Below are 16,584 nucleotides of genomic sequence, written 5' to 3'. Positions count from 1 at the left end.
TCGCCGTTTAACGGCTTTCTGCCGTTAAATAGTACCTGTCTTCACGGACAGGGCCCAAGGACTGGCGGTCGATCCTTTGCCGCAAACGATCCAATACCGCCCTTGTTATCGCATCAAACGATATCGAATCGTCTCACAGTGCGATACTTTTGGACCAAACAGTCGGAAACAATTATTTTTACGCTCGAATGGTATTGGAACGACGTGAATTGTTGGGGGTAACAAATTAGGAATAATAATAAAAGGCTTGATCGCTTCTGTTTTTTATATAATTCGACTGGTCTCGAAAATCGAGTATCGTGAAACTGTGAACCGCCGATCACTATTTTAAACAGTTATCTATATGCTTTACAAATAGGAGAAGACGTCAGATTCAAATCTGCGGGTCTCTCGGTGGTAAACCGCTGTTATCCCACTGTTATAAATATCTCTGATCCCGGATAGATACCAAAATCTCAATCTTGTTCTCGGTTCCCGGGTTAATCGAGATAAATCACCTCTCTCTCGACAACGAGACGACCCAGATCGACGAAGGCGATCGGTCAGTTTTCGTGGAACGCGAAATGGGCCACGGAAACGGAGATAAACGCGATACTTCCGGGCGCGAGCAAATAATGCAACCCGGAGGTAATCGGCCGGTTAATTGGACGGCGGGTTCGGGGTCGTGTAGTCGACGGATTTCTTTTTCTACGGGTTCGATGAGAAAACGAAGGAGGGATCGTTCGACGGGTGGAAAAGTGGCCGGTCGTTCCGGGCGATCGTTAAACTCCCGACCGCCTTAAAAAGTCTCCCAGGAGATAAGACTGTATCGCGTCGGTCGAAACGACCCGTGGCTGTTTACGTTTTCTCGCTCGAACGAGACACGCTTCGTGATTTCCTTCGATTCCCGTTGATGTCGGTGCCGTTGAGCGCGATAAATCGCAGCCCCTGGCTTCATCTCCCGTTTCTCCCGCTGCCCGGCTGCCCCGCTCGTAATTCCTCTTCATTTGTTCCGCCGGATCGAACTCCTGTTCCGATGAATTATTTTCTCGGCGTCGTTTATCCGATTTTGTATCTCTTTGACCCGACCGAAGGGTAATTAACGGAATGGATACGGAACAAGTGGAACGTCATTGCTTTTTCTTAGTTTTGGAACACTTTATCGTCGATTAGGTAAACGGCTGCTGTTGCTATTTGAACGTTAGACCTGCTACAATTCTAGTCCTATCTTAGACGTCAGTTGGGTAGTGTGATCGAGTACTTGCGAGAAAGGTGGCGAGCGAGGGAATTGTCCACATTCTACCAACTGTATAATATGACTATTATATTTTACTAATTTGCAAAGAGTCTCCTTTGATTCCCCGATGTTTGAGGAAGTGTAAACCGATACGTCTGCCCCCGAACGAACTCTAGCTCGAAACGTAGACAGGGACGAGTACTAATACGCATCGAAACTATTTCAAACGCGAGTGTATCTAAAATCATTCCGGCGGTTGCAGTAATTATAACCAATTTTCGCCACGACGGCGTTCACTGGGAAGATATAACCGGATATCGACTGAAATACAGCAATTAGTTCGTAAGCGTGACGGTCTTGATTTCGAACCCGAACGACGTACACAAAAGCGGTGGTCAGAGAAAGCGACGGTTACTCACCTCTTCGCGTTAATTTCGTCGCTCCGGGACACACGGCAGGACAGAAACGGATGCCAGAAGCGTGACGACGTTCGCGTAAAGCCTCCGCTGTCCCCTGCCCACCCTTCGTCCGTCCGATGTTTTACGATTTCGCCGTGAGATTGGGTCAAACTATAAATACGAGGCGCCAACCTGACCGAGCCGCGCGAAAGTAACCGACGCGACGTTCGTTTGACGACGTTGCGTAATTGTTGAGTGCTCGGAGACGGGCCAGCGACCGGCGACGCGGAAAACGCCGGTCGTATGAATATTCATGGTCGTAGCCGTGATTTATAAAACGTGATCGAATCGTCACCGCCGACAATATCATTTTAATTCATTGTACGTATTCGACGGGGTTGCGTTTCGCTCGCGGCAGCGGCCATCGACTGATTGCGTTCGCTGTTGCGTGCACCTATCGCGCGATGTCCTCGGTTAACTTCGTCATCGGCCATTGTCGCCCGCGAACCAATCGAAAATCCACCGTCACCGCTTCTCCCGTCGTTCCTCTTCTTATCCTCGAAGGAAATTAATACTTTTCGAAACCCACGAGAAAAACGACGACTCGAAATAATTTCAAACACCGTCGTTTTACTTTCAAACTCGTTCGAACTGTCGATTACAGATTATGGATTACCGGATCTCGTACCGGTGGGAAATTATAGTAAAATTCCTCCGCTGGACGCCAAGTGTCATGGTTCCTCGAGCGTGTCGGTCGCTCGTTGGAAAACGAAAACGTTGGCGCGAACTCGCCTGACAAAACAAAACACGATACGTGTCTGCGTAACGCGAACCTGCCACCCGGCTCGCGGACCACGGAAGATAGGCAAAGTGACGTTTCAATGAAGTATTAATGCGCGGTTGGCCGCGCTAACGCGGACCGCAAACATCAGCAAACAAGCGCACCAAGTACTACGGGGTACGCGTTTACGTATGAAGCATCATCGAGAAACGCACCGTCACGCGGTTACCAGTTTTAGAACTCGAAACTAGCCCGTTCGAATCAGTTGCTTTTCAAATACGAGAAACGTAGCAAGTTCGAGCAGGGTGAAACCAAACTTGAGTGAACTTTAAATTAAAGTTCATATCTTCGTGTGTGAGAAATTCTATAGCTTATAGTTTGGTAATTAAATATTCTCTTCGTGGATGAAAAATCGCGATCGATTGATAGGCTACGGTCGGTAACAAAGAGCCGATTAACAGGCCGGCGGTCGGTAAAGTGATAAGATCGTCGGACACGCAGGAAAACATTTTTTCGTGCGTGCGAATCGACGTCGTTTAAACGGATACCGCGCGCGTAAATCGAGTAATTATTGCCCCGGGTGCAACAAAACCGAGGAACCAGTGTATCGGAATTGATTCGGGATCGGTGGCCAGGCACGCGTTTGAATTCGAATTCGAATTCGAATTCGGGCTGCCTTTAGGTGAGATCTCGATATCGATGTACCGCGGAATCGAATCGCTGTCCCGGGTTCTCGGCGCTTTCACGATGCATGACGTAAAACTCTCGTCGGACGAGGCCGATAGACAGGGGCGGTCGGTCGTTCAGGCCGCAGCTGGGAAGCGAGTGTTTCGAAGCCGTGCAAACAAACGGCGCTCTAACGAACCGGCGTGTTCGCGCCAAGTACCGTGTTCCGGCACAATGTCCCGTGAAACGTTTAAATGGCACGCATTAGCCGCGGCGACGCTTCCTCCCCGGCCATTTCGCAGGATTTCCAAGCTGAAACCGTACGCCCGTAATGCCGGCGGATTGTTCGCCTCTGCCCGGCCACTTTTACCCTAATGCCCGGCACCCTCCACCCCTTCTCTGGCTTGTTTCGTTGTAACCGGGCGAATTAGGGACGCGGAGTCAAACATTCGCGGTCGGTGCACGCACCTTACTCCACACCCCCGGGAACTTGAAACATTCGACGCCAATGGGACCAAGGTGCGTGTTCGCGCGACGTTAAAGTCATCACCGTATATGCCTCCTGATTGTTCTCTACCGGTTGTTTATTTGCAATCGATCCTTTCTCGTATCGTGGGTGAGTCGAGCGATTGCGAGAGAGACAAGAGCGTAGCCCTCTGTTAGAGAGCACGAGAAACAATGCCTGATCGAGTATCGAAAGGTCTTCTGTTCCATTACAAATTGGGTCTCGAGCATCGTTCGAGCAGAAACGAATGGGTAGGGAGAAGAATCGAAAACGTTTAACGTTGAAATGAAACTTGAGGGCTAATAAACGCCTCGTTGACTCGACGTGCAGAGGGTGTTACGCGAATCGAAAGCACGAGGGTCGTAAAAAGTGGCCGTGAGAGGTTCTCGTAGTTTCGAAGTAGCGATCGCGGAAGGGTCACTCACGGTCGAACGTCGATAATCCACTTTTAATCGTCGTCCTGCGTTCACGCGTCTCCGTTCGATTTCGATGAAATTATGTCACGGACGTTACGATGCAGCTTCTATCGCGATGTTCCTTAGAGGTTGGACCGGCGAGCCCCGAACAAGTCGCGAGGACTTCGTTAGCGTAGCTTTTCAAGCTGAAAATCAAACAGTGTCGCGGGAGGATTACAACGCTTCGTTACTCTGTCTATCCGTGTCGAAAGACCAACTTCTCCCGGGCAAAAAAACGAAACTCGTACCGCGAAAAGCCGAGGTCGCGGGTGAAATCGAAACGCCGGAATAATTTCTCCCCCCTCCCGTGCAAAGTTTCGAGCGCAAAACAAAACCGATAATGCAAATGTTTAGCAATTTCGAGAGAGTCTCGCCAAGTATTCGAGTTCTAGCCTCGTTCGTCGATAATTTTTTTCTTCCAATGCGCGAGTTTGAAACAAAAAAAAAAGAAGAGAGAACCGTCCGAATAATAATTGCGCCAGTTTTTGCGCGTTCTTTGTCAAGAACTCGGCGGCTAATAAAATGCAAATTCGACCCAATATTGCGCGAGCTTTTTCGCCCGGTGACGCCGTGGAAGGTTCGTTAAGAGGGCAACGGACGAAATTGCGTTCGCGCCGCGGCGTGTTTCATTCCGTGAACGTTCGGGCGAATTTTTCCTCGCGAGGACGCCCTGCCACGATTCGTCAAGATTTCCTTCCGACTCGCGAGATAACGGGAGATGAGCTTTTCTGGGTCGAGTGTGCTCCCCGCGACGAGACCGAGGGAATGGAAGAAGTTCTGGCGAGCCGCGCCGGGTTACTTTAAGACGCCCAGAGTGGAACTTTGAGTGCACGGTCTCTCTCTCTCTCTCTCTCTCCACGTTCTTATTAATTGTTATTTTTAATTAGATTATCCTGCCGCCCTGGGCCGCGAACTCGAAACGCTTTCCGAGCAAATGCCACGCCGCGCTCCGTCCGACTTCCCGAAACAACCTTCCATCTATGATCTGTATATTTTCTTTGGAGATTGCTAAACGACCGTCCACGGATTTAACAAAGGGCAGAAATGGTTCCAATTAACCCATCGGACCGGGCTATTTTTCCAGTTTTACGGGGGCAAACTCGCACGGGTCTCGTTTTTTGGGCGAATTTGCTCAACGATTCGCCGACGAGACGGATTATTTACGGACACAGGACGTGTCAATTAGGCGGACGCGCGAAAGACAGCACAGGGGACTCGCTTAATGTCCAATTAACGAACCGTGACGTCGCTTGAAACCGACACCCGCGACGAGAGGCGCGTTTCGAACGAAAACCGCGCGAGTTAAGGCCGGTTTATATTACGACACGATACGATACTGTTCACGGAGCCGTCTTCGCGTAATTTTCTAAAGGGAAACTATTTTTACCCGCGAACGAACTTTTTTACAGACCCTCCAGCGAACTTCGGAGAGGGATTACTCATTCTACGTCCGTTTCTTGCTTTGTTAAAAGTGGCAACGAGCGAATCGTCCGTTCCCGTTCGAACGCAAGAACGCGACGGTCGATGCTTTCAGTAACAAGGAGCTAAAGCGTCGCAAGAAAGTTGACGGTTCCCTCGAATCTCCCTTCAAGTTCGTGCACGATGAAAGCAAATTCTAGGGTCCCTGGGCACCCTGTTTCCACTAATTAACTATTAAGCGAGTCGCCGACAGACTCGCGAGGGCGGATGATATTAAATCCGCGGCAAGTTCCACGACGAATGAAAACGCCCGGTCCTTCGGTAATTCATGAGCACGCGGAACACAAACTTCCGTCGGGCACTCTCCTCGAGAGACGCGGACAAAAAGACCACGACTCGGAATATACACTCTCCGGCGGTCTTCGCAACTATCACGGGGTAAACAATTTTCTCACGGTTTACCGGAACATTTGAAATCTCGTTTGATAGAACCTCGAGGGTCTTCGAAGGGAATATACTTTTTATCTTTCGCAAATCGCCTTAACCCCGTTGACTTACGATTCAATTCCAAATAATTTTTCAAACGTACGCTATTTAATTTTATTTAAATTCGTTCGTACAATTTTAATTTATAAGGCTTCATGACGAATGAGTGGTCTTATAATTGTAAGGGGTTAAATCACACTCCCAGTTTAATATTATTGATTCCTACCATAGCCGATTTTTAGGAAGCTCGAGACAAAGAATATTGAAAATCTCAGAGACATGTATGGCTGATAACGATGCTCTTTTTCATCGAACCCTACCCAGGAAATGGTAACACGATACCGACAGCATCCCTTGCGGTAACAAGTGTGGAAGAGGTTCTCTTCGCTCACAGGACTCTCTATCGTTTTGCCTGAGAAATTCTGCATAAAAATTTCGCGGGACCGATTGTTGAGCATCCAGGAACGATAACACGAGCGAGAGCAGACCCGATAGCACCGCGGAAATGAAAAAGTCGCGGAAAATACGTCGAGCCGCGATCCATTGTAACAAACGGCATAATGGATAGTGATGCGCTTCAACAGGTTAAAAATGGCTGCTCGTCTGTTCCCGCGGCCGGATTTTCGCAGTGAAATACAGGCGGCTGGTTTATTTAATATGGTTAGCGCAGTCTGCGCCCGTAGTATCCGGTACCGACAGCTTTTGTTCGCGTCGCGCCTGCGGTATCGCGGATTTTATACGGCCACTGAAACTTTGTCTTTTTTTCCTCCGCCCTCCCCCTCCCGCCCCTCAGCCTTCTCACCGGGGTCGATGAAAGAAGAGCTCCGGCGTCGATGTTCGTTCCGTTTTTGTCGACGACGTCGAAAGCACCGCGTAGCTAATTCGTTATAACGAATGAAAGGGATACGGTGTTGTATTCAAAAGTCTCTGTCGAGCGAGTTGAGTCAAGAATCGGTGAAAATGCACGGTTGTATCTTCGTCGAGCTTCCATTGAATGCGACGCGTCGCGAAACCGTGAAAACAGTTTCCTATTCAGGCATGGCACCTTTCGATGCCGTTTACCATTTCACAGAGCCTGACACCGAACGTCTCTACCCCGTGTTTAACGTTTCGAAAGCTGAACCGTATCCGGTCAAATATTTTCGCGTCGCGAATTAGGTATTCGGGGGTCCGAAGAACTCATAAACAAGACTTGGATAGACGAGTACCCGGGGCCTTTTGACCGTTGCCAGCGCAGGGCTGCTTCCCTCTGATTTACACACGGAATAATTAACTCGCGGAAAGGTAGAAAATTCCCTTTCCTACGGAAACAGAATTCGGGAAGACGCGGCCACGCACGCACAGTGCCAACAGACGGGAACAATAGGCAAACCATCGAGGTCTAAAGGATTTTTAAACGCGATCGAGGGCAGAGTTCCACCCTCCGAACGGCAGATTGGAAATCGTAGTGATTAACGTTCCTCTGCACGTGTCCAAATTTCTTTCTCCTTCGCGGACGATATCGATCGGGCCGGTTCGATGCAAACTAATTGCCGCTTCCGATAAATTCATTAGTAAACCAATTATATCTCGTGCGTCCCCCGTCAGCGCCAGGAAATCCAACGGTCCTCCTGCCCCCTGCGACGCACCGTTCGGTTACTTGTCCAATAATCGCTCGTTTCCCGTGGAATCTGGCCAAGTGAATTTTCATTTCCTCCCTCGACGACTCCCTCTAATACCTTCGTCGCGCGACGAAGGACAGCCCGAATCATCCTGATTCTCCAGACTGAAAACGTCGCGTCTCCGAAAGCGTGCTTCTCAGAACGCGTGTCTCGTCCTCCAGCTTTCTCTCAACGTCCATCGACGCGAACTGTTGAATTACCGCTGTTTCATTTTAGACAATTCCACGAATTCCTAACGCTTTACCGACCGGTAGCAGTTTTTCTCATAAAGGCTACCGGTCGGTAAAGAGTCGATAAACAGGCCACCGGTCGATAACGTGTTAACATTCGAGAATTCGTAGCGTACGAATTGGACTTCCGCGCAAGTAGAAACAGTGATCGATGGCCAGACGCGCCGGGGATGTTCGAATTCAATTATCTCGGAAAGCAAAGCCTCGATCGAGGGGCTTATTTTTATTTTCTTTGGCACACTTTCTGCTCGAACGTTCGGTTGGTGAATTATTCTGTGTTTCGCGGGGATCGAGGTGAAAATACGCCGTCAAAACAAGAAAAGGTCAACGAACGGGGGTTGCTGGGTGCGCGCGAGCGAAACGGCAACCGTCGCTGGCAGTGCAACCCGGCTCAGGGAACCCGAGTAAAATTGGGTTATCCACTTTCTGGGTACACGTCTCGCCTCCACGCATTTCGGGCGGCTGCTGCCAGGTCTGAGACGCGGCAAGGTGCACATGGAAGTGCAGTTGCACGTGGTACACGGCTGGCTCGCGGTTGCACCGAGTTAAGACCAACTTGTTAGGAAAGTTCTATCGAGTTGAATCACCGGGGCTACGGAGATTCCTTGCTCCAGCTGGTTGGGACTCCGTCGTACGCGTCTTTGAACTTGCCTTTGCCCCGACGGAAACTTCATCCGCGGCTGATTCTACGCGATATACGATCGCGTTTTCTCTCGATCCCGCTATCCGTTTAATCGTGCGTCGATCGGCCTCTCGTTAGGAAAATCTTTTGGAGCATGGATCGCGTCGAAGGTTGCTGCTTTTAACCGTTTCGTAACCACGGGCCAAAGTTCGTACGATACCAGCTACCGAAAACTAGTTCGAATTTGCTAAAAAGTAACGAGAATTCCCTTGGAAACGCATCTTCGAGGCCCGCGGCACTTTAATTTAATTTGTCCCCGTTTCGACGCTATTAATTTCCTTAACGAATCGCGACGTGTACGGTTCGATTCGGTTTCTAATCACTTTCCGTATGCAAAATTGAGAAGTATCGATTACCCCAGTCACGCGAACGGAGTCTGGAGCTCGTTGATTATTTAACAGGGCACGGATCCTCGGCGAGACACGGAAATGTCGCTAACAATCGTCTAGAGAGGGCCCGGGGATCAACGATCGAACGCGTGGCTGCGTCGGTGTTACTCGATAGTTTAGCATCCCAGGCCGGAACAGAGGTAGTCTCGAGGTCCATCGAGTTCCTCAAAGACGCCTAAACCGGGAGCTCGGTTGTACTCGGGACCGGATAAGGCAGAGTTTCCTTCCGCGCGCGGGATATCGCGGGACCCGAACTTAGTTCCAGGGACTTTCTCGAGCGAACCCTCTAACGGATGTGACTTCGCTGAGCTATTCGTAAAACCTGAGCGGAATTTGTCGGAGTCACTCGGGGGAGGGGTGGAGGAGACGCCAGGCGTCCCAGTTTTCGACGACTTCGTCGTCGTCCGGGCTGTTCGAACGTTTATTTTTTCCCCCTCGTTTCCCCTCCTCGAGAACCTTTCCGCGTGGAAAATTCTCATTCGCGGAACGCATCCGTTCCGGTCGATCGGGAAATCTGACTAACGCCGAGGAAACCTGGGAAGCTCCGGGGCTTTGAGAAATTTCGAGGTAATTTAGTTGAAAAAAAGTACTCGTTTTGGGTGTTAGGGGGAGTTCAAAATACAATTAACGCGGTGTCATCGTGTAGGAGAAAGTGAAAGAAAAGGAAAGGAAAATGGAGCACTTGCGAGAGAGGTGTCGAGCCATAGCCCTCTGCTGGCGAGCGCGGGAAGTGCTGCCACGCGATATTTTACTTATCAAGCTGAAAAATTCACGTTTCGTCCAAGTATCTCGACATTAGAGATCGAAAATCTTTCGCAGTGAGGCGAAAAAAGAGAAATCTTATGATTCGGGGAGGCTAATTCCACGTCGGTGATATAAATTTCTTTGCCGCGTGCAATCAGAATGCATAGTCGTGGGGTCGGCCATTGGCAGACGGTCGAAGAGAAATGGCGTTTCCGTTGAAAGTCCAACCCTGGACGATTTGTCAGGGCGAGGTCCGTTGTTCGGTGCTCTCGATATCGGAGCCGGTGAAAACGGAAAGCCGCGGAGCGATTCTCTGGCACACACCGTGAGCACGGCTACTAATTAAAAAGGTCCCGTATTGTCAGAGACGCGCATTGTTCGGACCAGATCGAGGCTAGTGGAATTCTTGCGGGCCAATGGTGTGAAAGCAGCTTTGTTCTTGGCACGCTTGGTCCCCGGTCTGATGGATTTAGAACGGAAAACCGGCTGCCGCGGACCGACTCGAGCCCGAACGAATATACGTCGCGGTTCCTTTTCAATACGGACACTCGAAAAGAGCTTAATCAAATTTACTTCTTCGAGGTCGCGACCCTTTTTCTCCGCGATCGCGATTTCGTGGCGCAATGAAAGTACCATGGAACGATCGATTCGGTTCGGTGAATTAATAGCCATTCCGTGGTAATATAGGGGACTCTTCGTGAATACGTGGCTCGCGTTGAATCGATGTTCCAGAGAAATCAAGATTGCCGGAACCAACTTTCACAAACTGATTCTTAAAAGTCTTGAAAGGTGAATCTCTCGATCGAGCAAATTCTCCTGATGCGTTCGAGGTTAAATAGAAAAAAATCTGCGATCTGTGGAAGCGTACATTTTGACAGATTTCGAGAGAATAGCTTTCCATAAAAGTTACCGAAACCGTAGCTATTATAATTAATTTAATTAACGGAACGATCCGAGAAGCTACGGACACGCTTTTCCCCCAGGCTGAATATTATTTTTCCTGTTTTGTATAGCAAAGAACTCGAGTCGGGCATTGAAAAAACAACGAACGCGAAATAAAACAAACCGCGTAATCGTTTTTATCGAGTCGGGCGGAAGCACGGGTGGGGGGGTAAGCGCGAACAATGAAGAGACGAGGAATGGGAACAGGAAATAATCCGAAATTTATGAACCATGGAATAAACGGGGTATCTATTTTTTATAGGGGGGGCGTAATAAAATTCAGCGACACGCGCCGAAACGGGATACGTCGTTAACGAACAACCATCTCGCTTAAAAAATATACGCGTATGCGCCTCCTCGCCCACTCCGCCCCCCCCTCCCCTGCCACGTTCCACGGAATTTAAATCGCAGCGAGGCCGAGCGATCGATTTATCCGGGCGTGAATACGTTATCGTCGAAACAAACAACTGGATCGATGAATATTCAAACAAGGATCGTATGCCCTTAATAACGCCCATTAACCAATTTCCCTATCAGAACCGTAGAATATTTCTGTCCGGCCTGCGGAAACAAGACTTCCCCGATAGTCTACTATTGCCCACATAAATATTCATAAATCGTTATTAATATTATATGAACTTTTTTTTTGTCGAAAACTCTCCGCGCGCGAATAAATCCGACGACACGGCGAGCAATATTTTGCCTCGTGCCGTTGTTATTAAAAGTTAATTCTAAAATTTCACTCGAGAAACAAAACCTGTCGCCCGTTTCCGTTTGGTCTACGAGCCTTTCCCCCGCGTATCGTGTTTTGTAAACACGCTGGATACGCACCGGACTTCGTCCTCGGTGCTTTCGACCAAACAACCCCTTGGATCCCATGGTGTTTCCCTCTCGAACCCTTTCGGCCCGTCCCCGAGGGAGGTCTCGCGCGCGGGCCATTTCCCTCGTGGTTTTCGCTAATTTTGCAACTAATTAAGTTGCTCTCTGAAACTCGATAGGATTACGGGACGGTGCGTGGAACGGACGGAGGCGCGAGACACCCAGAAAACCCCCTTCGCCCCTTTGAAAACCGAATTTCGGGTACGTTCCGAGCCGACCAGACGGAAAAACCGCAGAGCAATGACGGTTTTGTCAAACAGTCCGGGGAAATTGTATACGCCGGCCAAATTCCGACGCGACCGGCCTTCTTAACCCTCGCGGGGACCAACCCCTGCTCGAAGGAACACGCCTCGACGGTGTTGGTACCGCGAAACTCGTATTAACACGTACAGGCGAATAAAAACGAAATTACAGAAGCGGTGCTCATGAATTTTAATGGCCGCCGCGCGATTCTGAATCGCAATGGCCCGGGCCCATTTGAATAACGTTTACACCGTCGATTATACGCGCGTCTACGAGTCTTAATAGGCTCAGGCGTCTCTTAACGCTAGATATACGAGAACCCGTTAATTTAACGCCGATTTCCGATTCTGTACTTAATTTTTAAACGTCGTCGTTATGTTATTTTCCTAGCTGCAATCGCAACTGCACGCATTCGAACCTGTTTGATACAATTTGCGTTGCTTTTGGTTGCAAAAGCTACCGTGTACACTCGAAATACGAGTAAAAGAAATCAGGAAAAAGGATTGATATCGTTCGTCAAACATATCCTCCCGGCGCTTATTCTCTGCTCGCAGATTCCGCGGAGCTTCGTGGAACGATAAGAATCGCGGAAAAATGGAAATAATATCGCGCGAACGATTAATTTCTATCGATCGATACGATCGCCCGAGCCAACAGACGCGCGGGAGCGATATTAATTTCGCGTCCGTGTTTCCTCTGCGCGTTATTAAAAACGTAATAACGTATGGTATTTTATCAAGTGTACCGAGTCCTCTGAAAGTGAATTCCAAATGTACGAAGCACGAATATCGAAGCGAACGAGTGTCCAATCAATCGGAAACATTATAGCCGACCATCGAAACTGCTTCGACCGGACGCGTTATTTATAAATTACAAAACGAAGAGATTGTTTATCGATCAACAGAATTATGATAAAGCACCGTGCACGCGACGATACGAGTACAAAATATCGTTGCAACGTCGATGAGAAGTAACTTGGGCGTTAATGCACCCCCGGAAGTGCATAAACAAACACGAGAACATCCATCCCGGAGACAAACGACGACCCGCGACGGTTTATTTCCAACGCGTTACGCCGGGACATTTGTTCGCGCTGGCACCTCGAATATGGACCACGCGGAAAACGTTTAGCGATCGCTGGCGAGCACTCCAAGAACGCGAAGCGTCACGCTAAATTCTCACCCCTGGTATATTCCACGTCGAAAGAGAGGCAACGCGTCCTCCACGGATTCTCGCGGAACGTTATCGCTTATTCCCGCGTTGTCGAACCCGCGATAAAACGCAAACTTCCACCTGTCCGTGACCCGTGGCCCCGCCCCAGAGATGAGAAACGTCTTCCTGTTTTCGCGCACGAGTTCCCCGGAGAGGCTACGTGACCCGAGTACCGACCGCGAGCTTTATATTTTATTATGCTTTACGATATGTTCTTATCTTATTTCGGGCCGCGTCCCGGCTACGAATTCGCGATCGATGCGGACCGAGGCGACGAAAAGATACCGAGTATCCTGGATCCTCGATGACTTTTCAACCTCTTCTTCCTCAGAGACAAGGGGGAAACGCGCCATTTTTTAGTTAGAGATCTCTTCCATTTTTCCACCCGAGTGTGTAGCAATTGACAGTTTTCTAGAGACAGTGACCTATGTTTATTGTGGTGGCTTGATGTTGTAGGAAGAGGTACGAGAGAGCAGGGGGCATCGAATGGCCGAGTACTTGCGAGAGAGAAAGATCGAGGGTAGTTAAGCGTCGCTACGCTAATTATTAAACGTCCACCGGAAAATTTTAGAGCGAGGCACCGAGTATCTTGGATCCTCGATGACTTTTCAACCTCTTCTTCTTCAGAGACAAGGGGAAATGCGCTATTTTTTAGTTAGAAACCTTCCATTTTTCCACCCGAGTGTGTAGCAATTGACAGTTTACGCGATTCGACAATTCCCAATTAGAGACAGAGACCTATGTTGTAGGAAGAGAGAGCAGGGGACATCGAATGGCCGAGTACTTGCGAGAGAGAAAGGTCGAGGGTAGTTAAGCGTCGCTACGCTAATTATTAAACGTCCACCGGAAAATTTTAGAGCAGATAGTTTCGGAAACACCGGCCTCTCTCTCGCGGGTCGACTGCAAATTTCCTGTCCCCCGTAATTTCCACTATCTCGCCAAAGGGTTGGCTGCTAACGATCTCTATAACAGTTTAGCCTGATCCTCGTCGGCCGCAGTCCGACCGACGTATTTCAAAAAAATGTTCATCGTCGCCGCGTTAACGCGATCTACCGCTGCCACTGAATTAACGTCGCAAATACCTCCCAAAATACCGCGTTCATTAATTAATTCCCTACTATCGCGCAGGAATATTTTGCGAAAATGCTTGCTACATGGTTCGTCCATTTTTTCAACATTTCATAAGAATGATTAGATTCTGAAACTAGATACTCATACCGGAAGTTGCGTTTCTATAACGTTACAAAGCAGACTCTATTCGATGATAGTCTTTTTAATATAATCCATGAGATTAATAGTTTGTTTGTACTTTGAATTCTTGCTAAAAAGAATTACAACTTTATTGAATCCCTTTCTACATATTTAAAGGCTTTGACAATGTAGCTAAATAGTTAAACTTCACGTGTTAAATGTACCCTATGATTACCTCATTTGCTCTTTGAAAGACCATTGTGCAATTACTAACAAGAATGAAAAATAAGAAAACCCAGGTTCAACCGATTAGTAGACTAAGTGTAGCCGGTAAAACAGACCGATTAATTGGCTATCAGTCGGTAAGCGTCGACGGTATAAAAAGAACAATTAATTAGCTAGCAGTCGGTAAGCATTGCCGGTAAAGAAGACCGATTAACGGGCTATCGGTCGATAAAGCGTTATCGACGAATCTTTCTGTGTATTTTTTGGTTTTAAATGAGAAACGAAATGATTTATATTGGTTGCATTTTGCTTGCAGGCCGAACGCACGATTCCACCTACACCCTGTACAGGTTGGGTGAGAGGCTATCCAGCGGAACGAGACTGTACGTGGAGACCGGAAGAACAGACGGTCTGGACGCCGATGGCGATTCGCCCAGCAGCCTGCACTCATTTACGGGACCGCCCGTGCCGCAAGGAGAAGGAACCAGCATCGCGAGAGCGTTCTTGGACGGCAATCACACTCTAATCAGCATCATGGCGCGTATCAACCCCAGCCCCGACTGGTTCGTGGGGGTCGATTCCTTTCAGCTCTGCGTCGAAGGCAACTGGGTCGATACGGTGACCGTCGAGGTAATTGTTATCGACTAACGTCCGACGTTTCCAGCCGCGTTTTACTCTTAAATTTTTCTCGCCAAATTCGCGAGAAAACCCTCGTCCCGTAGCTGTTAAATTCGTAACAGTTTCGTTGAGGAGTATGCAGTCTGGCACGGAAAAATCTGCCTCCGTGACGGGAGAAAAAAAAAAATTGTTTTCCCTCGTCGAGGAAGACGAGGTTACCCTCGTTCCGTTCGCAAAAGGTAAAAATTCGGACGCGTTTGAAGTCCGTCGATCGGGTATATAGGTCGTGGCCCATTTACGAACGTGAATCCGAATGCAACCTTTTCCCATCTCATTAAAATCCGCTCCATTGAAACATACTCACTGCACGGCCTCTGTTCCTCTCTTTTCGCAGTTGGATCCGTTGGACGGTGGAACGGATAACGGGTTCACATTCACGGCTGCCAACTGGCCGACGCAGCCCCAAGGAATCGCCTACAGGATCACGTCACGATACCCGGCGCATCCCGCGGGAAGCTTCTATTATCCGAATCTACCTCGTCTGCCGCCGATAGCCACCCTCACCTTCACCAAGGTAATTCGGCCTCTCTCTACAGAGCACGATTTCAGGTCGACCGATTGCGCCAGGACTCGAATATATCCGCATGCCGTACTTTTTATCGCTTTATAACCGTTTGCTTCAAAATTTAAATCCGTTATCGCCGGTGCTGGTCGTATATCACCGGGTGTCGATCGGTATTCTACTTCCGGGGCTTAAAACTTTGCGCGTAAAATACAGGGTGGTGCGTTTAAACATCTCCTGTAATTGCGGGGGCACGATAAATATTCTGTATGCTTTTTGAAGGGGCTGAAAAAAATATTGTATTGCAGAGAATATTTAGGTCTGGATTAACTACAATTATATCGATCGTCTTAAAGTCGAACAATTTTTTTCAGAGTTTGCAAGGTACCCCCACAGAGTTAGAGATATTTGGGTGGACCATACATGCGTTTACACGAAACTACAATTATATCGATCATCCTAGAGTCGTCGAACAAGAGGTCCTCGAGCCGCATAAATATTTATTTACCGGAACCGGTTCTGAAATTCTCGGTAGCTCCTTCCACAGATTTTATCGTTCGATTCCCTCCGTCTTTTACTCTTTCCTGGGTGACCCGGTCACGATGGCTGGCACTGGTTCCCCGGCGCGATATTCGAACGAAAAAGCGACAGCGCCGGTAACGAGATTCGAGAGCCCGGTCGACCGGTGTTAAACTTGCTAATTATGTCTTCCCGCCTTCCTGTCCTTCTTCTCTCCAACTTACTTTTTGCCCCTGTCTCTTCGCCGTCGTATTTCCCTCCGCCTCGAACCGCCATCTCGCTAGTGACAAGTCGCTTGTGCCACCGCGACAGTCGCTGTCCCCTGTCCCTCGACCGCGCGATCCCTCTCCCGTGTTCAGCCCGGCGCCGCTTACCGCGTAATTATCAAACTTTCCACGCTAATCTGATAGACCTCTTCCCGCACCCGGCCACCGCCATTTTTCCTCCCTTCCATCCCATTTCCTTCCGCGTTTACGTAATCCACCCTGACTCGCCTCTCTTGACGACGCCTCGTCAGCTGTTTCGACGAGCTGCTCCAACGTCTTATCATCCGGTCGGAGG

At 49.0% G+C, this 16,584-nt stretch overlaps 1 protein-coding gene across 1 annotated transcript in view; it reads left to right on the top strand.

The window, feature by feature from the left end:
- The window catches only part of LOC122405275, a 142,407-nt gene that overhangs the window by 93,120 nt on the left and 32,703 nt on the right, over window positions 1-16,584 (top strand). The window contains exons 3-4 of the mRNA XM_043409897.1: window positions 14,641-14,954; window positions 15,337-15,516. Of these exons, the coding sequence (XP_043265832.1) occupies window positions 14,641-14,954; window positions 15,337-15,516 (494 nt within the window). The remainder of the gene's footprint in view (window positions 1-14,640; window positions 14,955-15,336; window positions 15,517-16,584) is intronic.

Source organism: Colletes gigas, unplaced genomic scaffold (genome assembly GCF_013123115.1).
Source record: "Colletes gigas isolate AHSC1104 unplaced genomic scaffold, ASM1312311v1 Colletes_gigas_Sc00004, whole genome shotgun sequence".
Lineage (NCBI taxonomy): Eukaryota > Metazoa > Arthropoda > Insecta > Hymenoptera > Colletidae > Colletes > Colletes gigas.
This window is presented reverse-complemented; position numbering and strand designations above follow the sequence as displayed.